Source organism: Arvicola amphibius, chromosome 7 (genome assembly GCF_903992535.2).
Source record: "Arvicola amphibius chromosome 7, mArvAmp1.2, whole genome shotgun sequence".
Taxonomy (NCBI): Eukaryota; Metazoa; Chordata; class Mammalia; order Rodentia; family Cricetidae; genus Arvicola; species Arvicola amphibius.
This window is the reverse complement of record NC_052053.1, coordinates 20,763,190-20,787,530: the sequence shown is the minus strand read 5'-3', so window position 1 is coordinate 20,787,530 and position 24,341 is coordinate 20,763,190. Positions and strand designations below refer to the sequence as shown.

General features: G+C 39.1%; 1 protein-coding gene across 1 annotated transcript in view; it reads right to left on the bottom strand.

The window, feature by feature from the left end:
- Positions 1 to 10,413: 10,413 nt before the first annotated feature.
- The window catches only part of LOC119819083 (fibroblast activation protein alpha), a 68,253-nt gene continuing 54,325 nt past the window's right edge, over positions 10,414 to 24,341 (bottom strand). The window contains exons 21-26 of the mRNA XM_038337090.1: positions 22,344 to 22,398; positions 14,362 to 14,461; positions 13,150 to 13,214; positions 12,572 to 12,644; positions 12,181 to 12,254; positions 10,414 to 10,668 (exon numbers count right to left, since the gene is read on the bottom strand). Of these exons, the coding sequence (XP_038193018.1) occupies positions 10,564 to 10,668; positions 12,181 to 12,254; positions 12,572 to 12,644; positions 13,150 to 13,214; positions 14,362 to 14,461; positions 22,344 to 22,398 (472 nt within the window). The 3' untranslated portion in view covers positions 10,414 to 10,563. The remainder of the gene's footprint in view (positions 10,669 to 12,180; positions 12,255 to 12,571; positions 12,645 to 13,149; positions 13,215 to 14,361; positions 14,462 to 22,343; positions 22,399 to 24,341) is intronic.

Sequence of the window (24,341 nt, the reverse complement as noted above, 5' to 3'; positions counted from 1 at the left end):
GAAGCAAATCCCTAGGAATAGAAATAGCTGCCATTTATTCGGTGTTGACTTTCAGCTGCTTACAATCTATTCTAGGTCTAAATCCACTCACAGATGTCAGATAGCCAAGTGCAAGATCTTAAAGTGTTACACAGTGGCTACAGGGAAGTGCGATTTGGTGTTTCTGAGAACACTCAGAGAATTGTCTGGCCACTCTGCCCTCAGAACATGGTTACTATTCAAAGAAGCAGGCTCGTGCTCTTCGGCATCTGCTTTCTTGTTCTCTCTCGGGGCCTTTGACCAGTCTATACTGTCGTTATATGTTAGATTTCTCTTCACATTCCACACTACTAGAACTGATACCAAGTATCCGATAATGTCTGACATCTTTTGCCTTAAGGTTCATCATTGTAGCAGGAGCCAGCAATTCATTTTTTTATGGCTGAATAATAGACCAGTGTATGCATAATATGGTGTTTCACATCCTTATTTCTCGTTTGATAAGCATTTGATTTGCTTCTACTTTTTAGCTATTATGAATTAAGCCATTTTGAACATTTGTGGACAAGATCTGGCGTGGATATATCTTTAATTATTTTGTGCAAATAACTAGAAGCAGAAATTTTAGGTTATGTGCTTACTCAAGGTTCACCTTTCTAAGAAAATTCCAAATCCTTTCCCAGGAGACAGAGGAAGCTTTGTTTTCAGTTACTGAATCACAGTGTTTGGTAGATTATTTAATTGATGTTTCTGTCTTCAATAGCTGAAGATTTCAAGGAGGGCTTTAGAAGCACCTAGGATTGAGGTTCTGGTTTCTGTGTTCTAGACTGAAGACAGTGACGGTTAGGGGCAGGACGAGGTTGGGTGTGCAAAAGTCTCTTTGGAAGAGTGGTGGGGAGCAGAGATCTGAAGTGAGTTTCTATTACCTGCCAGGCTCAATTACTCTGACTGCTCGGAGAGTATGAAACGTGGTTGTGAGATAAAAGGAAATCGGAGTGATTTTTAGTTTCCTCTTAGCTTTATATCAGTGGTTCTCAACCTGTGGGTCATGACTCCTTTGGGAGTCACATATCAGATACCCTGCATATCAGATATTAATATTATGGTTCATAATAGTAACAAAATTAGAGTTATGAAATAGGTATGAAATAATTTTATGGTTGGGCGTCTCCACAACATGAAGAACCATATTAAAGGTTCTTAGCATTAGGAAGATTGGGAATCACCGCTCTAAGCAGAGGTATGGTTAAAGTAAGAAGAACTTAAACCTTAACTTCTCTTATTGTAAAGGAAAGTGGTTTCTGCTTGCTTGCTTGTTTGTTGTTTGTATACTGGCAAGAAGAATGGATCAAAATTGGTATCTCCGTAGCATTAAAGAGCCAAATACCCAGGGACTATGCAGAATACACTTCCGCCTACAGCAGACTCTCTGCTGTAAAGAGATGACCTGGAAGTTCTTGTGGACTGTTTATGCTGAAGATTGAGATAATATAAAACATAGCTTATTAAATTGCCTAGGTGAGATTTGCATAACAATTCTACCTTGAGAGCGAGTAGAGCAGTGGATTTACCACTTTTAACCAACACCTCTGCCATCTGCCAGCTCACACCATCCCAAAATAAAAACTCACATCCTGCAGGCAGTGTTTCAGCCCCTCTCCCTCCAAACTCTTTGACAACCACCAATATAAATTCTGCCTTTTGGGATTTACCTCTTCTGAATGTTCTGCATATGTGAAATATACACATAGCCCCTTGTTTAGCTTCTTCCATTTGGTATGCACCACTACTCCTTTATATTGTGGTTTGCGAAGCTACTTCTATGTTTAAGTAGTATTCTATTGTGTATATGTATGCGTGCGTGTGTGTGTGTGTGTGTGTGTGTGTATCAGTCTGCTCAGCCCTTCACCCACTGATTTGGTAAACGTTTGGGCTGCTTACATCTATTGGCTATTATGGAGAATACTGCAGTGCCCATAACCAGTGGTACTTAACTGGGGTTTTAATTTGTATTCTTCTAACTGCTAAGCTTGTTGAGGACTTTTGTATACTTTCTTTAGATAAAGGTTCATCAAAGATTTTTTTCCTCAATTCTAAAATTGAATTCATCTTTTTGTTATTGAATAGTAAGAATTTTTATATGTGTGCATATGTATACATATAGATATAAATATATATGACTAAGTCGGTAAAATTTATATAAACACATAAACATGTATATAATAAGTATTTAGACATTTTCCAAAAACGGATAACATTTTAAAGAATACATTATCTATTTTTAAAAGTTATACTTGCTAGCCATATAGTCATAGTTTCTATAACTTTGAATATTTCCTGAGAAATATGACACAAGACTGATATGAACATTTTTCTATTTACAATATTCATTATACATTGTAAAATTTGATAAATTCATAATTATTTTAAACATAAAGCATGAATTAATAAATAAACTCATTGTGGATCTAAAAGGAGAACTTCCTACTGTGTTTTTCCTAGGATTTGACTTTTTCACTTAAGAAGATTAGGTAAATAATATTTTATGGCTCTTGTTACATTTGCAAAAGCAAATAATAAATGTTGACGGTGCTTTGACAATTTGTAGGTATGCATGACTTTTGTTAAAACAAAATTTGATTGCTACTAACTAAAAAGGCAGTCAGACCTGAAAGGCATTTTCCAGCGACTCTTGTGAAGTTTTATTTTTGTCTTTCTAAAAATGTAATCTGAAGAAACGAAACCTCAGATTTGCACACTCAGGCTTCTTTCCGACTGAAGTGTATTCTTTGACAGTTGGAGTGTGGTTGTCATGATGGAGCCCTTGTCAGTTTGGAGACCACTCTTAAGTGATATCATGAAAGTGTTCCCCCAACCCTTCCCCCACCTCTATTTCCATGGCTGTGGTGTGGGAGTTGGCAGCAGAGCAGGCCAGGGAGTGTGCAGTGCAGGGGTGATATTCACTGGAAGACGCCAGTGGAGGAGAGATGGCAAGAAGATTGGAAAGCCGGCATCATTTTGAGTTGAGGCATGCGTGAGGTTTACAGGTGAGATAGCTTGTGTGTTGACACACACAGTTTTGCTCTGGTCAGAAACAAGTTCTACAATAAGCCACCAAGTGACAGAGAAGTGTAAAACTTCATTTTTAGATCAACCTATCCATCTTTATTGAACAACTACTTAACGGACACGCCACTGACTGTACTTAAATTCTAACAATTGATAATAAAGAGCTAACTACAAAGGCTGTATGTATGTAGACACTAGATTCTTTTAATTTTATATTTTGTGGAGGATGTCATGCATAATCACTGCATCTGTATTGCTCCTGCCCTACTTCTAATTCCTCCCATGTATTGAATGTTTGACGAATGACAGTAAAATGTCATCTGAAAGGGCTTTGTACTTCAGTTTTTTTTTTTTTGAGTGTCTAAAAAGAGGTACTGACACTATCACATGACAACTTGGGAGTAGTAGAGAGTTCATGGTACCCGAGTAGATGATCTGGTACATATACCTTACTTTGTAATCACAAACACATATATCTTCATCTCAAGATTACAGTTTCTTGTCTTAAACAGATTGATGAACATGGAGCTTCAGTTATAGTTTACGCTCCAAAGAAATAAAACACACCATACTTAAAGTAGAAGCAGATACCTGTGGGCCATTTACAACCCACTCTTCTGGTTTCTCTTTTTGGAACTAGGAAGGTCTGGGAAACTTGGTCACCTATTTTTGTAAGCAGCTGTGGCAGACAGTAGTTCTCATGCCATTAGATGCTCCTCTTAGCTCATCAACCTCCCACCATTAATTTGAGGAGAGCTCATTGTAACTGACCATCCTTGGTCACTGGGTATATTTACGCCTTCTAATTGCCTGCATGGCCTCAAAGGCTACTTTAACAGGGAACTCTAGGCCAAGTTGTCTAATAGTTTATCTAATAGATTTTCAAATAGTATTTGAGTTCACCAAGGACGGTGGTAGATGGTGATGGTGAGCATAACCCATTAAAAATAGTTTTCTCCCAATGCTGCCTAGGTCAGATGAGCTTTTTTCACATCAGTGTTCCTGGTGGATCTATGATTGCTGTCCAATGGAGCGTTTTCTATCTGATCCCTAAAAATGGAACATTAAAGAGACTCATTAATGTCCCATACTGATTTGAAAGCCATGGCTCTACCCCTATGGCACAGAGAGGGAAAGAATAACCTAGCCTTAGGGAAAGTGAAGATCTAGCTAAAACAGGAGAACTAGAACACAGCTATTTGGACTCTGACAATTCCGAGGAGCACAAGCCTCATCTGCCACGGTGGGAGCTCAGAAAGTTCAGTTAATTCATGTTGAATCATCAATGACAAAAATATGGCTCACGACGTACGATTTCTGGAAGGCTCATTCATCGAGTTGCTTCGCATGACTTCACATTGTCATCTGAATTTAAAAGTCAGAACCAACGAAATTTCCTGGAGTTGGACTTGAGATCTAGCAAAGGGCAGAGACAGGAAGCCATGGGCAGAATTGTTTTATCGTGTAAAATAAACCTTTAGTACTTGAACTATATTTATCAGATGAAATACGTTTTTAAAATTAGTATTTTTAAAGGGTAAAGATTTCTATACCCTTAAGAAAAATTTGAGAAAAGAAGTATTTATAAATAAAAGCTGCTAGGTTCCTCAATAGCACTTCAGATACTCATCTGACGTCTTGAGTCTGAACATTTTGTGCCAAATGTCCTCTGTATGTGGAGTCCCTTTGATGATTCATCGAGAGGCAGCAAATATCTAAGTTGGGACAATGCAGTAGGCTGTTTCCATTTCCTAATTCAAATTATTTTTGTTTAAAAGGCTGATATCTTTTCTGTCTCTGATTCCCTTCCTCCTTAAACCCTGTTCTGCTGTGGGCAGCATGCTTCTCAGGGATTTCCTATCTTACTCTTCTTAGGGGGCGGGGCAACAAAGTTTTGTTGCATGCTGAGTTCCAGGAAGACTAAACCATGTCTCCTTGGAATGTTTTATACAAACATTATAATTTCGTGGGGCCTCTTAGGCACAGAATGTGGGGGCGGAGTCAGCAGATTTTGACTGAAGCTTTCTTTGTTTCAGGTCTAGTCTTGGCACTGAACCTAGACCAATACGTAACAGATGAAGATCAATTCTGATATATCAAGAAAGCAAAATTTAGGAATGTGGCTGAACAGTTCCGACTGGGGTAAAGGCAACATAAAACTTGGTGGCCAGAGACATTCTTTCAGTGGTGACACCTAAGCTGAGACCTACATAGGACCCAGTAGATAAGAGATGTTCTGAGTTCTAAAACAGAAATAAGGTTGATGAAACCACAAAGGTCATCAAAGTGGGGCTCTAAGGTGTGCCGTATCACACAAGAAGGGAATGCGTGCATTTACCTGCATAATTCTCTGGCAGTCTGTGTTTCTAAGAGGTGATTAGCCAATATCCGACCTCAAAGGTTACCACCTTTGCAGACATTAGGTTTTGCAGACAGGTTGTTGCTGAGGTGAAAGAGTACCTCACTCATTCAGGATAAGTGCCAAGGCGGGTGAGCTTCTTGGAGACTTACAGCCTTAATGTTAGTCATTCCTAAAAGGCCATTGTTCTGGGTGTATGTGGAGAATTCCATGGAAATGAATAGGGATTCTAGCCCATATTAAACGTGTTGAGAAGAGAAAGAGATTATTGACTTTAGATTCAAGCTATCCATTTCTCAGCCAGGTGGTAGTGGCTCACACCTTTAATCCCAGCACTCGGGAGGCAGAGGCAGGTGGATCTCTGTGAGTTCGAGGCCAGCCTGGTCTACAGGAGCTAGTTCCAGGACAGCCTCCAAAGCTACAGAGAAACTCTGTCTTGAAAAACCAAAATAAATAAATAAAATAATAAAAGTAGATTCAAGCTATCAATTTCTTAAGAGTTACATTTTTTAAAACAATGAAAAGTGTTTTCTGTGTTAAGTAATAACCCTCAAATTTCCTATGAGTTAGACAGTATTAGCTCTACAAATATTATTTATTGTAAGCCTCCAATCAGCTCCATGGAATGGGAAGTGTGATTATGTCTCCTTCGCTGGTAAGGAAAAGAAACAATGGGAATGTATGGAAATTGAAGAATTTTATGTAGCTGTAACTTGGATTCAAACCAGGTACTCTAACTTTGGCACCTATGCCCTTGTTGTCTAGAGTGAACTTCTAAAATGAGCCTTTATGAACTGGTTGTATGTAAAAGGATGACATGTGGGATATGCTGTATCCCATTTGAAGTAAAAGGAATGTTCTATGAGGGAAAGCATTGCTTTAATCTTCTAAAGGAAACAAGATAGCAGCAATGCTTTCTGTAGGTACAAAAAGCTGTGTACATACTGAAAAATCAGTATTTAGCCATTATATCTTAAAAAATGTATTAGTTCCTGGATTTTAATAATTACTGCTCAGCATTGGAAAAGTAGCTTATTATCAGCATAATATAAAACATTTAAAACACTTCTAAAAGCTATTTGAAAGAATTGTTAAATAGCAACTTAAACCATGTGTGAGTGGGTGTGTTTTACACGAACTGATCACTTTTATTCTGTATTATGTGTTTCCTTAAGACACACATTTCTGAAGTTTACTTTCTATTGTAGGGAAAAGCATTCCTGTTCCCAGCAATTAATGACTGGCACAGATGATTCTCTCTTTGCAGGTCAGTGAACAGTAATTATCAAAGAAGGAAGCTGGGTTGTCAGGCTGTGACCTCCGCTTGACTCAGCCTTTCTCTCACTCACAGAACACAGACTGTCCATAACCACACAGCAAAGGATGCCATGCTGTACCAACAAATATTTGTTAAAACGTAGGGTGTCAAAGCAGTTTTTTTTTTTTTTTTAAAGAAAGTAGCCAGTAATGGAGTATTAATTAGAAGCCAATGAAATGGAATCATACTGGTCTAGCTTGCCAAAGACATTACCTGTGTGTCAAAAGAAGCGTTTGTGAACAGCATGCTGGGATTGCATGCCAATGATCCGAGCAGGTGGTCATTAGAGGCTTTTGCTGCAAGCCAGATCATTTTCTCCCTGAATAGCTTGGTGAGGTCCAGGCACTAATTTCTCCCCAAATTAAAAATTATCCCACACCAAATTGCCAAGGTACCTGTCCGCCATGCCAAGGAAGTGTCGCAACAGGGTTTTCTCAGGCTGCGAAGGATTTGCCACACTCACAGCCTTTCAATTTGTCTTATTGGGTAAACTCAGAATATCGGCTTTATTGATTCAATTTGAAATCTCTGTTAGGAGCCTTATTTCTTCCTTACAAACAACATAATTGAAAGCATTGTTTTGGTAGAATCTTCTAAGAAGACCACATAATCACCATTTAAATTAGCCCTAATTCATTTTACATTTGCTTATTTTACTTTCCCAGAACTAATTTTTTTAAACAATTAGAACATCTGAATTTTAATTACATTACCATCAAGAAGCTCATTAAAGTCACTTAATTGGCAACATTTCCAAAAAAACCTTAGCTGGGTTTAATATATTTTAAAGAGTTACTGTCAAAGTATAATTTCACCATTACAAACAGCTTGGCAACAACATTTGCATAAAGATCTGTCAGCTTCTGAAAAAATGCTTAAATGTTGGGAAAATCAGATTCGTTAAGTCGCCTTTACTGAAACAGCCTACAAATGGAGAAATTGTGACATGCACTCATCTTAGTAACCCCTAAAGTGCACACACTGTGCCAACCCGGGGAAGGGCTCCTTGAAGGAAAGAAATAATACACTTTGTACTCTGAGGTAGATTCAAAAAAAAAAAAAATAAGACGGCAGTAGACGTTCCTTCATTTGTGTTGAGTTTAACCAAATTTCCCATGCACCTGCTTCTCTTTCCTCACTCTTTCTAAGAAATACTACGTTATCATTTAAAATTTTGAAACCTTGACAAGTAGTTAGTGGGCCAGTAACACAGGGGAGGGAATGAGATTTTTTTTACACACTTTTATGATTTCCTCTTATCGTGTATGAGGGTTTTGTTTTTCTTTTAGTTACCCCCAGTACATAAAATAGTGATTTGTGTCTGTTAACGGATGAGCTGATGAAACTCTTGGTTGTGGTAGGTGGATACTTTGTAATGTGCACTCTGTACACTCCAAATAATCTAAGAGTAAAATGTGGAAGATAGAAATGTTACTATGTTAGTCTTTTTTTTTGTTTTTTAAAGAAAAGAGGTACTATGTTCTAGAAGTATCCTTTTAATCTGGCACTTTCTATTCAGAATTGCTCTCATTGTTGTTTGCAGTCCTTCTATTCTTCTATGCCCCAAAGAGAATCTAGTGGAGCAGGATAAAATGTAAATATTAAAGAATCTCCAGTCAAATTCCTGCCTTTCCCTGCTCAGAGTATTGCAATGTCTGGTACACAGCCAGATCCAGCAAATGTCTGTTGAATGAACCAGTCAATGAATGAACGTACATACAGTCAACGCTCCAAGGAAGACCTAGATGTTTCTTCTTACAGGGTTAGGCTACGCGCCATCAAAAGTGATGCAGGAAACCTCCATCTCCCAGTAGAGAAATATGACTGTAATGAACTGTTGGTGAGATTTCTCTGTTACAGTGCGTTGTAGGATTCAGGCCATGGAGAGTGCTCTAGGATATGGCTGTTCGTTACTGTTCTCTGTGCTGATGTCAGTAGCCTGAATCCACACATCTCCCACGGTACCTACTACTCCTCTGGGCAAGTATGGTTAAAGTATGTTTTAATTTTATCTAATTTTTAATCATTTAAATTAAGATAGCCACAAATGGCTAGCGGTTACGCTAGACTCTCTCTGTGCAATAAGATGAGAAGGAATATGGCATATTAGGAGAAATTCAGTTCTTATGGAGTTCTTATTGGAGAAAAGTTAGGAGAAGTCTGCATGGGAAAGATTGTGAAAGGATCGTGTGTCCATGTGCTGTGCAGTTGAGGTAAAGGTTAATTTGTAAATGGGGAGACTCCCTGGAGATGTCTAAGTAGGGAAATGACCTGATAGGAGTTGTCTTTTGGAAGTCACTTCTGTGTGCCCAGAAGCAGAGGTCTGAGGCTCAAAGTTATTTCTGTACATTAATATAGAAACTGGCTTTTCACACGCCACAAAAATGTGAAACTCAGCTTGTTGATGTAACAAGTGTTCTGATAGACATCCTGTTAGTAAGTCTTAGGCAGAGTACCACTAGGAAATGCCTATTGGTTATTCTCTTCTTCCAAGCTGGAAAAGGATGAAGACCCTCTGGGCTGGCTTCAGAGGCTGTGCTGTGGGGAACAGATACTCAGGGGGGCGTATTCTCTGTGGCCCAGGACAGCAGCCTCTTTGTGTGGTGAGAGACCATCTTCTGGAGGTGTGGAAAGGTCTCCCAGCTCTCCATCTCCTCTGCAGCCCTGTCGCTGTCGGAGGTGAGACTGGGTGGCCAGAGTGAGAAGCATCTTTCAAAACTGGGCAGTAGAAAAGATTTTGGGCTGAGGACTATTTCATGCTCTGGAAAATACAGTGACCTGTGAACCTTCAAGTGCCTGTTCTTCACTTGGATTGGGTCTTCCAGCTGTAAAAATGAGAGGAGGTTCTGAGGGCATGGAACCTGTAACCAGAAAGGAAGACTTAATTTGGGGGGAGGGGTGGGGTACCGAGGGCAATCCAGAGCTGGAAAACATAAATGAAATGCCCTCTCCACAATGCTGAGCGGATGCTTCCAAATTCATTCCCGCTTCTCAGCTGGTCTCCTGGTGTGGCAATCACAGAGAGGGCAAATTACCCAGAGTTTCTAACCGATGATGGGCATTGTAGCTCTCTATTTTCTGAAATGAACTTTAGAATGTAAAACTTCAGAGGTAATAGATAGGTAAATAGATTTAAATTGTTCTTGTTTAGATATCATTGACAGTTTTATTTTGTTGGTTTAACTTAGTAATTCAGTAATCGGAGGTAGAGTTTATTACTAACTCTATAGAAATTCAAAGTCATATCACTTCCAGATTTAATGTATTTCTTAAAAGGAGCTTGAATTCAAAAGTCTGACTTTACCCTTATCAACATAATTGGCAGTGCTAGAGAAATATTTGGAATTAAAGTTAGTAAACATTTGTTAGAGGGACAGCAGAAAGTGCGGACATCTCAGATTCGATCACTGCATGTACCGAATGGTGCCTTCCTGTACTCTGTGCTATGTGTCCCAGTATTTGGGGTTCTCATTACAAACCCCCAACACTGCACCTAGTTTATTCTCCTCTATGGACACTAAATTAGTCAGTATTTTTCCCATAGAAGTATTTTCCACAGTATGGCACAGAGCTTGAAATTAGCGTTCACAAAGACAAGACATCACTTGAACTTCTGACTTTATTTCATTCCAAGTGAGCAGGAGATAAAACCATTGTGTCCAAAGTGAGATGCGTGGCCCCCTTCTTCTCTTCTTTCACAGAGTATAAGAAAATGTAAACAATATTGAGCTTGAACTTTGGAACCATCCTTAATTATTAGCGGCCTTTACAATGTTTGTGGCCCACATCATCCACGCGAAGCTCCCAGACTGTGATATAGGCTAATACCTGCCTTGGTTCAGTCGGATAAAGAAAAGCATTGTTTGAGGAAGTGGGTCATGTGGATGTATAAGTGGTTGGTGGACCCTCGAGATGATAGGCCGTGGTTCTGGTCCGAGTACCACTGCAACACAAAGGAGAGAGGCATGTTTTATCCCTGGAGCTACGAAACACGCCTCGCTTTGGCTTTCTTGGACTGTAAAGTCACAGTAAATTTCCCAATTAAGAACCTTTGAATAATACAATTGTTTGTAAGCAGACCTTAGGAGCAGGAAAAACTAGAGTTCTTATCAATATCCAGTACTGTTCTATATTTTTTTAACTGTAGGTTTTACTTCCTAAAGGATGAGCTGTTCTAATGGCCAGCATCCTGGGTTTAGAATCAAGAGTCTTGGCTCCCAGAGCTGGTGCATTAGGTCTGTTATTTTGGTTTCTGGAACTTTTGTTTTTCATGTGAAAAGTAAAAAGAATATATTTAATTTTCCCTAGGATCCTGGTAGCTCAAAAGTTCCATGAAGCTTTTGGCCTATAAATCTAATTCTCTGTTTCAGAAAAATTCACCATGTAGTCTATCATAATAACATAAATACCTTTTTTTGTTTTTGTTTTTGTTTTTCGAGACAGGGTTTCTCTGTGGCTTTGGAGCCTGTCCTGGAACTAGCTCTTGTAGACCAGGCTGGTCTTGAACTCACAGAGATCCGCCTGCCTCTGCCTCCTGAGTGCTGGGATTAAAAGCATGCGCCACCACCGCCCAGCTCCATAAATACCTTTTATAGAACTTTAAAACATCATTGTAAAAGAAAAAAGGGGAAATAACATAACTTTAAACTCCCTTGTTGGCGGGATTGCAGTAGGATAATTGTCTTCATTGCTTAAAGGTGGCAAAGGCCATGATGTAATATAAATTTCTCTAGTTGAATTTTTTTTTTAGGAAGTCACAATAAACAAAGGCCACAGAAAACCTCATCTCACTTCTTGTAAATTATATTTTAAAAATACAAACTTCTAAAAGCTGAGGAACTCCCTCTCTGGAGTCCCATCCAATACAAGCAATTGAGGGAGGAAATACATTTATTAAAGCAGGGACACCCTGGCTACCAATCTCTACTCTCAGGCTTGGCCTCATTGCCTCCTCTGATCCCATTCCGCATTCTTCTAGCAACCTGGAATGCATGTGCCAGGCCCTGAGCACACACAGATAAACGGATTCTCTAGCTGTATGGAATTGTGGAAATTCACTGAGATTCTGGGAACATCTTGCAATTGCTTCTTACTGAATAAACAGAACCTATTAGCTGCTTTGCTACTCCTAGGTCCTGTAGGAACTCTGATGCACCTACACTTATGCACACAGGACTTCAGAACCATTACATATCTGAGCCGTTCAGTCTTGTAAATTACCTTATTTTATATGATGCAGGCCAGTTTATATGGCATAGGTGGTTCGACTCTTGAGGGGACTCAGCAAAAAAGTCCGCGATTCATTTACTAATACTTTGCTTTCTCTACTCACCAGCTGTGGTTTTCTTTTTTTCAGATTTGACTAAATAAAATCTATATAAATATATATGCAAAACTCCTGTCTGTTAGCATGGTGGGCAAAGGTCATGAACAAGGGTAAAACAGAATCACGTACCATGGCCTGGAAATCCACTTGTGCATTAACCAAAGCTTTAGCAATCTGTGCTGAGTTCTGGAAATGCACATTATCTGCAACAAAGAGAGAGCAAGAGCGAGAGCAAGAGAGAGAGAGAGAGAGAGAGGAGAGAGAGAAAGAGAGAGAGTTAAAATGCTGCTAAATACCAGAAAGCCTAGAGTGGCATTGTACTGCCTGGAAATGAACACCGACAATTATCTAGTCATGCATTTGACATTGTCAACAGCAAGTGATCACGCTCAGCTATGGAAATGTCCCTGACTCTTAGGTACTGACCCTGAGCACAGGCAAAGGAAGATGCTTAATGTTTCTTAAACAAAGTGATGCTGGCTCAGTATTTTTATGTGTAAGAGTCTTGCTTAAACCTCACCATCTGCTGTTCCGTGGATGAGAAGATAGTCTACATTTCTGAAATATTCTGCTCTTGCCATCACAGTTGAATTCTGGAAAAGAGGAAAAATTAACATTTTAGTTGCTGCAAAGTTCTAATAGAAAACTAGCTAAATCATTGTGCAATGGACTTCGCACCAATACTGAAATTATGTATTGCTTTGGTTGATAAATATTTAAGAGTCAGAGCGACACATTTTCATCATCATTTGCATTACTTCCATCTGATTCTTAGTTTGAAAAACTGAAAGTTTATGTGTCATATGTTACATATGAGTGAGACCTTAGGCATAAATGATGCCCGCTCAAGCTGTGTAGGCGTTGGGGGCGGGGAGGGGAGATGAGAAAAGGGAGGTTGGGGAAAGGAGGATGGTGAAAGAATAGGATCCCCAAAGAGTAACATTTCATTCTAGTGATGTGTTCCAGTTAACAAGAGTTCATAATTTTTGCCTGGGGATCCAGAACTGATTCTGCAAAAAAAACTCTGAATCACTGTTTTAAAATGACTTAACACATTCGAAATGCATTAGTGGCCTAGATACAATGGGAAACGCTTACTTTATAGTGCTCGAGATTATCAGCTTTCGTCGGGAGGCCCATGAATCGCTCTGTGTAGATGGATGCTGCGAAAAGACGAGCGTGTGTCATTTCCACTTTCTCCGTGTCATGTCACAACCTCACGGAACTCCTACGTTAGCTACAGTACCCCAGTCCTCCCATGAGGAGCCTTCGAGGCCAGCTCTTGTTTACCTTGCTTATCATGCTTGGCCTCAAGGAAGGTGTCCCTTCCGTAACTCACTGAGGCCCAAGAAACAATGCAAAAAAAAAAAAGTTATGGAAACATGAGCGTCTAAGAGTCTCCTTTCACAGGCTGCTCTTGAGTTTCTCCACATACTCTCCTTGGGGGAATGTCGAGATGGGAACGGCCTCATTATATTTTAAAATAAACTGCAAGATCCACCACTTCTGGTCCCTTCACTGGGGTCTTGTTGCATCTGGGATGACAATGTGTCTCCCAGGTTTGCTCGACTCAACATCATATGCACATATTCAAACACACAAATGCATACCTTTCTGAATAAAGAAAGATTTTTTTTTTTTGGTAAGGCATGAGTGTCTCATTTTTACTCCAGCATGGGAAAGAGAGTCTAGAAGCTCTTTAAAATTTTGTTTTTGCACAGTTATTAGAGTCACTTTCAAATAAGCATTCTGCATTGAGGTTAATCACGAAAACAGGCACACGCAGGAATGGATACTTCCCAATTACATTCATACACACACACACACAGACACACACACACACACACACACACACACATACACACTCGTATTTTTTTCTCTGACTTGTGAAGTAAAGGAGCTGTGCTCCACACTGTAGTGTGAAGGTGAATTCCTTGGCCCCCAGCCTGACTTTGCAAAAGATTTGCTTAAAAGCTGTCATTGCTGGAGTTATGTGCCTTCAAAAACAGAGTTAGCTCTGGTGTTAAAGATTTGCTTTAACAGGGACTCAAAGTTTCTGGGAAAAAATAAGATATACCAGATTTCTGAAGAATCCTTCTTCTTATGATCTTGAAGAGATCTTCTGAACCACTAAAGGTGGTTATAGCAAAATAATAATGAGTTATATGAACAGCCTCGTTTATAGATTATATTTTCCCCAGTGATGCTGGGGTGAACTTTACTGCATAATTTGTTTTCCTAGCAACCTCAAATACAGAGTAATTATGGGTTAAATGTTTTCACGGCAACGTTTATGAAATGTTTCCATACCGTAATATTCCCAGCTGGAGACTGGAGCCACTGCTATCCCACACTTGAAAAGACCCGTTCCGGATGCAAGGGCCAGGGATGAAACATAACCTCCATAGGACTGTAGAGACATTGTTATTGGTCAGCTCCGAATGCATGTGCAGAAGCTTCTCTGCTGTCATTAAAGCTAACCTACTCACAATAAAGACTGGGGGAGCTGGGGGGTTGCACAGAGTAGATTAAATGTTCACCTTGCACCCCGGCGGCAAGCGCCACTAGGAATTTTATCTCTGATAAATCAGGAAAAAGTTAGTGTCCTGATCATAACAGACTCCCTGAAAACAGGGTAGGCAAAGTTTAGGAGATCCATGTTATTACAAGGTCTCTATACAAACACAAAACAACTCTTCCTTTGTAATCTTTCTAACTAGGGCTTTGTTAGAAAGAAAACAAACAAACAAAACCCCCAAGTTTCTTCTTGAAAGAGATGCAAAGAAAAAGACAATGGTTTCCAAATGCAAATGTAAGATGCTTTCTAAAGTTCACGAGAGGCCTACGAGGCAGAATTTGCAGCTACGTTTTTACCTCGTTCGTTTACAGAGCATGACAGGAGTTTGTGCTGTTTTGAGGCATTCTGACATAGCAGGTCAATGGAAGGAAAATTGCTGGTGTCCTTTGAGGCCTTCCATTTCTTTCTAACAAATTTCACAGAAAAGTAAAGAAATGCTAAAGGAGATGGTGGGGCGGAGCTGGGAGTACTTTAGGTCTCACAGAGTTCTTTCTCCAAGGAATCAGTGTGGGGGCATTTCAGGGACAGCTCTGTGTACAGAATATGTATGTGGCTTAGCGAGCAGAAGAGGAAATGAACAGGACATCACAAGGGGGTTTTATTTCCTCTTGGAAAGCAAATCTTGCCTGTACAGGTTGGGTTGGAGGAGTTGCTAGTCCTAGGTACATGGTCTCAGCGGACCTCTAAAAGGCGGACAAAAGCCAAGGTACACAGGAGATTAGAAAGTCATCCTTTGTGCTTTTGTGTGCCCCATGCAGGGACATCTGTCCGCATCACTTGAGACCTTGTGACTTTCCCTCTGCAGCCATGCAAATCATGCCTCCTCCTAAGCTGTTAGTCTTTAGAGAGGGGTGGGGACAGAGATAGGGGACTGGACCTAAGAGGGACAAGTGGGCCCATTCTTAACCTGTGAGATATAAGGCGTGGAAGACCAGCTAAGAATCTCGTTGAATTTAACAGTTAAACAAAGAATCCTCTAAGTGGTTTGTGGTTTTGTGTTTCCATCTCTGGGGAATTTTATGGAGGGCCTTTGGCTGCAAAACACAGAATAAAATAGGCTACTCCAATTATACCATGGCCTCTTTTTATTATATTTGGAGGAGAACTAAGCTAGGTTTTAATAGGGGAAAATATATTTTAAAAGCAGAAGGAACATTTGGGTTTTAAAATCACTTTAGTAAGTGAAATTTTCTATATGATTTGAAATTTTATTTATGAAAATAATTTGCTTTAATTAGTAGGACAGCAAGAACCCGCTCCTGGATGGGAAGGATTTCTTCCCTCTTTAATTTTAATTTCAAATGAAAGCTGAGTAAACTTGAGAGCTTCATTAAACACTATTGTTTATGATTTTATTGGAAAAGAGTATTTACTAAAACAATAACATTGGATATGGACTCTCCTCTCCACGTTTGAGAGCAGAGAATAACACGGCATGACATTGAAATGCCTACTCCGTATCAAAATCTTCTCGAACATTTGTGTTCAGAACTTTGGGCATTATTAATATGTACTAACTCAGGAGTGTGTTAAAGCACCATGTTTAAATAGCTATTTTCTGTTTTAAGGGTAGAATACAAATATTGTCTAGGAATTAGTAGTAGCAAAATCTTACTGTATACAGAGCACAGCTAGAGAAGTTTAGGCTTTAAGTGCCCGGGTGGCTTGGAAAAACTATTCCCACTGTACAAATGAAGAGCGGAGAAAAAAAAACCCACATTGACTTTCTCTGTTCTCTCAGGAGTGGGTCTCCTAGGCAGAGTGGGTGGCTACTGTAAGAAAAGAACCCACAGAGCAGATTGGCCAAGAGAATTCTAGAATTGTGTCCTTTGCACTTAGATGCCTTGCCATTTTGTTTAAATGAAGTATGCTTTTAAAATCATTCCTGGAAGGGCACAGAATTTTAAATCAGGGGTATGGATGTTCTTATTTAAGCTATCATACATTTTGGAACATTTTTTTCCTACCAACAATAACAATAACTAGCTAACACTTGTCTGGCCCAGGAGTTCACTGTGCTGCTCTTTGAGGTTCCTCACCATCTGTCCCATCCTTACCCATCCAACCCCCCATCCCTGCTTTGCCTTTCTTCCACTTTGTTCCTTGGATCTCTTGTTGTTCTTTGAACTCTGGCAGCGGGGACTGACCTGAGGACATTTGCCAATCCTGTGACTTCCTGTCTGGCCAGTTCTGTCCCCAGAAAGCGCCTGTCCTCATGCCCCCTTGTTTCTTCTTCTTCAGGTCATCACTCAAATGTGACTTCCAAAGACCTCTGCAGCCATTTTGTTTCAAATCATGCAAGCATACTAGCCCTTCATCATGCTCCTTCCTTCTTCTATTCTGCATTTTTTAGATAGCTCTAACCATCTCTCAACGTTTTGCATTGTACTCATTTACTTTTCTTCCTTTCTCTCCCACTATTCTCCAACTTCATGAGTAGGGACTTTTGCTTGTTTTGTTTATGGATCTATTCCCAACACTGGAAGAAATGGCCTTATAAATAGGAGGGATGAAACACACATTTACTAAAAGTATGATTCCACTGTTACCTCCTGTAATCCCTGTAGTGACCAGGGGAAGGAATTGTTGATGCATTTCATAATGGAGTACTATACCTCAGAAATCATAGGTAATTCATGGTGGTGATAGAGTCTGTTAAAAGCAGAGTTGGGGCTCAAACCTAGAAGACCTGTCTTAGCAACCCATAACATTTCCTGTCTTCCCACACCAGAGCGACTTCTGGAAGAAATAATATAGTCTAACGTGGTCTCTCATTAGAAGTGTATTCATCCTACATTTACATCCTTCTCACATAGCAATTCAAATTGCTTATAATTAGTCACTGCAAGAGAAAGGAACTAAGATTAAACAATGAACTGATGCGTATTCAACACCACCTGGCTAGGTCTATACTAACAAAGCAACGCCTGAAAATGTAGCTTCTTTTTCTAATAGTTTAGGCAAAGCTCTCTCTGCTCCTGAGCAGTAAGAATATTGCTTCAATTTTTTCATTGCATTCAACATTTTAAGACTACTGTTTTTATAAGCTTCCTTGAGCAGTGTTGAGCATTTTAACCTCACCCTGTTCCCTGTCCCACATGCTAATAACCTTTCTTCAGGGTAAAACCCTAATGTGTCTCTAAGTACTGCCAAATGTCCCAAGGGCAAAATAGTTTCTTAAACACCATGATAGAGACATAACAGATATTTAACAACCTCCTAAAATGAGGGTTCTACATCTTTGGTTATATAATCCAGTTCATGAAAAGTGGTATTGAAAATGCCTCTCTTTCTGTCTTTAAGTCCATATCTTGGAAGAAAATATAGGATTTGAAACTTATTTACAAACGAATTGTAAATAGTGTTTGCTGGGTTGGCCATGACCTGTTTGACAGGCCTCAGAAATACTTAATATTACCCAGAAAAAGATACCTTCCTTTCTGATATGGAACATTAACACATAACCCTTTGGCTTATTAGTCTGCATGGGAAAAGGTTATGGCCTCTTCCCATCACTTGCCTTTCTGGCTAACTGTAGGCCTTTGCAATTTGTGCCCAGTATTATCATTTGAGCCCCCTTTTCTATCCTCAGAGTGCCTTCTAGACTATGACATTATCTTTCTAGACTAGACAGGGGTATTATTAACGGCAACAACACTTCTCATAGAGATATCCATGAAATCATATTTTTTTCATACTATCGATATATGCTTATGGAAAGAGAAGGCATCAATAATTGTGGAGTAAAATATTTTTTGTGCTAAACAAAAAAGTTTAACAATTCTTTACTAGTCTTTCATGGGGACTAAACACACTATTCTTAATAAATGTCTATTTCCCAAACTGTTGGATCATAGAATATTTTCCTGAAAAAAAAAATCTCCTGGTATGAGTGGAACAATTTTGGGGAGAACATTAAGGGATAGGATTAATTTTGAGACACATTTCACTCTCTAGGCCTCCTCAAGAGAATGTGGCTAAGAAGGTCAAAGGGTGGATTCTGCTACTGTTGCCTTGCTAAATGGACATGTTATCTGACTTTGCTTTAAAAATGATGTTTAAATCCACACATTAGCACTGCTCCCTGTGGTTTGTCATAAAAGCTTACTTTTGGAGTAGGCAATAATTAATGGGGAGACTCCTGAGAAGGACAAATAAGTGACATCACTTCCTTCAAGGCTCAGAGAATACTGTAGGCTGGATGAGAAGACAGAATTTAAGAGACCAAGGAGGGAAAAAAGTTGCTGATGCAGACATTGTGTTCATGGTCTCAAAGTAACTGCAGTTAACCTCAAGAAGACCTGTCAGCATTTTTATCAATCATGCAGAGGGATTCATGAAACATTACTCTCTGTGGGATGATTGGCAGTTAATAACTGCTGGGGGAGGAGAGTCATTTTATTTAGTGGTATAGTCACTGAAATATTTCCCATGTTATATCCTAGTAAACACTTGTCCATAACTCATGCTAGTGCACGCAACCTTAATAAAAATCAGTGAGTCAAAAGCAAAAAAGGAATAACACCAAAGAGAAAAGCTCAATAAACAAAAAGATCTCAAAGGTCATGCATGTATGAGGAAAGCTTGTTGGAAAAAGGTTTTAGAGGCAGATGGTAGGAGTAGAGAGAGGATAATAAAGGGTGAAAATCACCAAAGTTCATATTATATATACATATGTATATATAGTGTATTATATATGTATGTAATATATTGTGTGTGTGTGTGTATATATTCTCAGACTAAAAAAAAATTCTCAGAATGACAATATTTCAAACAACATTGGAGTTTGTGAAGCCTGACCAAGTCAGTTAAGAAATAATTAAAATAACTTAATTAGAAACTGCTCAGCCTGAGATCATAGACCAGAAGCATCAACATTTCCTGGAATCTGCTCAGAAATGGAAACTCTGAGTCCAAGTAGACTCTCTGGTGGTAAGGAACTGGACACTGTGTTTTAGCAAGCTTTTTGGGTGATACTTACACACCTTACATTAGAGAAGTTCTGGTTTAAAGACCCATGAAGAAATTGAAATCAAATAAGGTCATTGGGGATGGCAGTCACTACTTAGCCATTAGAAGTGCAAAAAGAGTTCACTAATCAACAGACCGTTGAGCTCAGAGAGAGTAAAGGTAGGAAGTAACTCTTCTGAGCTTTCTAATTTGGGTGACTCGGTAGATGAGGGTCTTCAGTGATGATGAGGGTTTGTTTTAAGATTAGTTTGGAGTAAATGAAACTTGAGGCCCAATATCCTGAAGGAGAGATGGCTGGTAAGCCGCTGATGTATAAGACTCAGAAGAGAAGTGAGTACAAATGGCCAGCCATCACTTTGAAACCACAGAGTTTGCTCCAATGGTTTACAAAATATTGATGTATGGGTTACGGCCACACTCAGAAACTTACTAACATTTAAGGAACTTAGAAACTGCAGTGGTCTCAGAGGCACGAAATGTAAAAAACCACACACATTCCCTTTCATGTGGCCTAAAAGGTCCTGGTTACTTCATGATCTACCTCTCCTGACATATCTCCAAACTTCTCTTCATGATTCTTTAGACTTTCAAAGTTTAGCATATTCTTGATCAATTCATACTTGCATCTTTGCTTTATTGAGACCAGGATAAATGTGGTCTTCACATTCTTGAATGCCCATTTATGAAGCTATTTTTGCCTATCAAAGACTCTGACTCATTTCTGACGTCTCTATTAGCTCTCACAGACACAATTAACCTCTTTTCTTTCTGTTGTTTTGTACGATGAGTTATAAACCATTGCTTTCCCACTCTTTGCCCGTATGAGGGTCAAATCTATAACTTATTCACCCTTTTGTCCATAAAGAACCTAGCATGAGAATTGAGGATGTGATTCTGTTGGTATAGGGCTTGCCTAGCATGTGTGAAGACCAAGTTAGATCTCTAAGACCACAAAAAATGGGGAAAGTAGCGCACGTCTGTCATCCCAGCACTTGGGAAGTACAGTCAGGATGATCAGAAGTTCTAGGTCATTCTCATATATATAGGCAGTTGCAAGTTAAGCTGAGATGCATGAGACTATGTCTGCAAAAAATAAAATAAATTGCTGAACATAAGACGTAGTTGAGATATAATGGAAATTTACAAGGATGAAGGGATAGAAGAATCAGAGATCAGAAATATGGGCTAATAAGAATGGAGTTGTGCAAAACTTGAAGAACGGGTACAAAAAGATATAATTTTATATCTTTTTGCACCTTGTTTCCTCTAGCTGACTGGGGGCTACTTAAGCATGGCAGGCAATCTACTCATTGCTATCTTCTTTTGAACATGCTCACAGTCTGCTTTATGGTAACTGTCATGCGAGAGAGTAAGCAGTGCAGGGAGACTAACAGATTTATGTCTTTGACGGCATTGACATAATCCGGTAGGGTAAGAGTCTCTTATTGAAGGATTCTGGGCTGATACGGATGTACTGTTGGGTGATGCGTGGGTTTTCAATCATCCCACATAGAAGAGTCTCTACCAAACTAATACATAACCATATTCTATAAATGAAATGGAAAGTTCTAACTTATGGTTACTCAGAGCCTGCAGCAAAATCAAATCCCAGTTCTAAGCAAAATGTTAATGATTATGTACAGTATTTGCTTAAAGTGAGACCTTATCAAAGATTGACTTTAGGAATTTCACAAAAATGGGTGGTAGGAAAGATCTTATCTGAAATATTCCCCTATAAAAATATTTCACTTGTTTTTACCCATTTGGATCCCAACTCTGTTTAGATACGTAACGTTAGATAGTTTTGAGAAGGACAAATTGGCTTGAAATAACAACGGTCTCCAAATTCCTAACTCTTCTTCACCTGGCCTCTGAGCTGGGAGTTGAGCTGGATCCTGCAGGTCCCTCTCCACGTGTGTCTCATTCCCTCCATCTAGCGCAGGCCTCTCTCAGAGAAATCAGCCAAGAAAAACAACCCAAGCTCAACCGACCACAAACTGACTTTCAAATACAAATTCAGACCAAAAGGTAAAGCAGGCAAACTTCTTTGAAGGCTAATTATCATGATTTATAATGGGCAAACCTAACTTCTTTTCACTGTTTCTCTAGAGTGTCTTCACCAGCGACTTCACCGCTCACAAGCAATAACTTCTGCCACTCATTTTTGTGTTTATTTTCAATAAACACATCACTCCTCAAATATGGGAGTTCCATATCCATAACCAATATCTAGGTAGCCAAATAATGCGTCTCTTCAAGTTAGCAAAAGTTCATATTGGGTCTACTAGGAGAATCTGATTGTCCAAAAAAAGAAAAATGTCTAACAGCCCTGATAGGACTACACTGAGCTAAATGAAATTTCTATAATTAAAACTTTTAACTCGGCTTTTCAGTAAAATGAAATATAAAACATACAATAGCTATTAAATTCAAAATCAGAGAGGCAATCAAACCTTCGGTAGGCATAGTTCAGTTTGGTATGTTATAATTCAGCACCAAAAATTAAGTAAAAATGTGTCAATTATGAGTTCATTTGTTATACAAAGAAGGAATTGAATTAAAGGAAGGAACAAAACTTAAAACCACCACTTCAGAGCTGATATTATCCAAATTGACTGTTTCTATTGACAGATTAAATTATGTTGCAACACTGACATTTTATGAAAAACCTTCTAAGGGAACACTTCAGAAAACGAGGATTACCAAACCGAATAACAGGCAGGGAACTTATAAAACAACTCACCCAGCCCCATATGGCTATTCTTTTTTCATCAATGAAACCCATTTCTATGAATTTTCTAAAGTGAAAGAAACAAATTTTTAGAATTTTAATTGTGTACACATGACATTTACTTCATTATACAAGCATATTTAATCCAAAGATTTAATAGAAACGCTTCATTTCTTTGTTTAAACACGTGCATAATAAGGCTGCATTTACAAAAAAGTAAAATAATATTATCATGTTTTCTGCAGAGAATCAAAGGATCATCTTAGGCTCTGTTCTTTATCTGCAGTGATCCCAGTGTCCTCAGGAGATTAAATCTTGTTTGAACCTTTTTGTCAAAGCCTGTCCTCAGATTGCCTCATTAGAACACAATGGCTCCACAAAGGAGTACCAAATTTCTCAAATCCTTGGGTCTTGGAAGGAGTTTTGTTTCATTTTGATTCATTTTTTTAATAAATTTGTATCACCTTATTTTCTTAGTTGTTGATACTCATTTTGATGTTAAATCCTATTCAGAGAAAAAAACCAACCATCCTTCTTGACATTCATAAACAGGAGTCTCCAGTTTACCATTGTATGAACAATTATGTATTGTACTTAGGAACAATTAAAATGTTGAATTAATTTGCTTGGCTCCATAGCATTTCCAAGAAGTTTTGAAAACATTCTTTTCCTCAGGAATAATGAACTATAAGAAAAACAACCCTTAAAAGTCCTAGGAAACATCTAGCCAACACAAAGCAAGGCATGCTGGTCCCTTGTACCTAAATTCCCCAGTATAATAGAGAAAATGAGACTTATTTGGGGGAATGGGTTGATAAAGCCTCAATACAACTTTAGAAGCAGAGAGAAGCAAGAGAGAAAGGTGTGATCGGAGTGGGCGGGCTCTAGGGAACGACACTGTAAGCAGGGGGAAGAGGGGAACCCAGAGACAGCCCCCCAAAATACAGCGGTGTGGCCTCTGGTTTCTGTTAATGACTTTCTTGTCTGTTCTCCAGAAGTAGAGAGCAAGTGTGTTTTGTTAGTTGCATAATGGGTTCTCCTTTTCTTTTGTTGTGCTGGGCATAGAACCCAGGTCTTTAGGTCTCCTATGCTAGCGCCCTACCTCTGAGTTCTTTTTGCCAGCTCTGTAGAGTTACTTAAAGGGATTTTATAGCAACCATTTTTTCCTCATTGCATCGACTCAGCATGCACGTTTCTGACGAATTGAGGAGTTGGGCAAATGCCCGGTACAAACAGATGGGAAGAGGCCCCGTTAGTCACAGCTTACCCGACACGAATTCTGAAGGACACTGAGTGTACAGAGAAGAAACAGAGTAGCAAACGGAAAATTGCTACCTGAGTGGAAGCTGATCAAGGAAAAGCGAGAAAGTACGCAAAAATATGTGGCCCTTCAGCCATTCTCACACAAATTTCAAAACCCAAATGAAGGACGAGAAGGTTCACTTTCTTGTTTTAAAAAATATATATATAGTTCCGCTACTGGTGTTGGAAGACAGTCCTGAGCCATAAAATCGCTTAAGGATTTTATGATCTGCCAGAAGCTAACAATCATACTGCCTTGCATCTGGGGCACAAAGTAAATAACAGGTGATCCATGGGAACAGGAAATTCTTATCCGTGCCCTTCCTAGGTGTACTCTGAAAGGATGACATTTACAGGAAATGATAGGAGCGGTGGTTAACATGGAAATGAAACATTAACACTTAATGTGGCAGGACTAGGTTAAAGGTTAGCTAGATAATACGAGCCTTTTGAGATCAACAGGGCTCTGTATATTTCACTTTCAAAATCTGAAAAGCTTCCTGGAAGGTTATCAGAAAGAACTGATAATGTGGTATTATCAGCACAGTCGTTGTAACAAATCTTAGAGGTTGAACTGAACTTCCCATTTTTTTTTTTTTTTTCCACATGAAAAGGACTCTCGGCTAAGTCATCTTGAAGTCTAGTGATCAATTTTACTATTTGAGAAACTTTATTTTTGACACCGTCTATAAGTGTGATAATACCTTT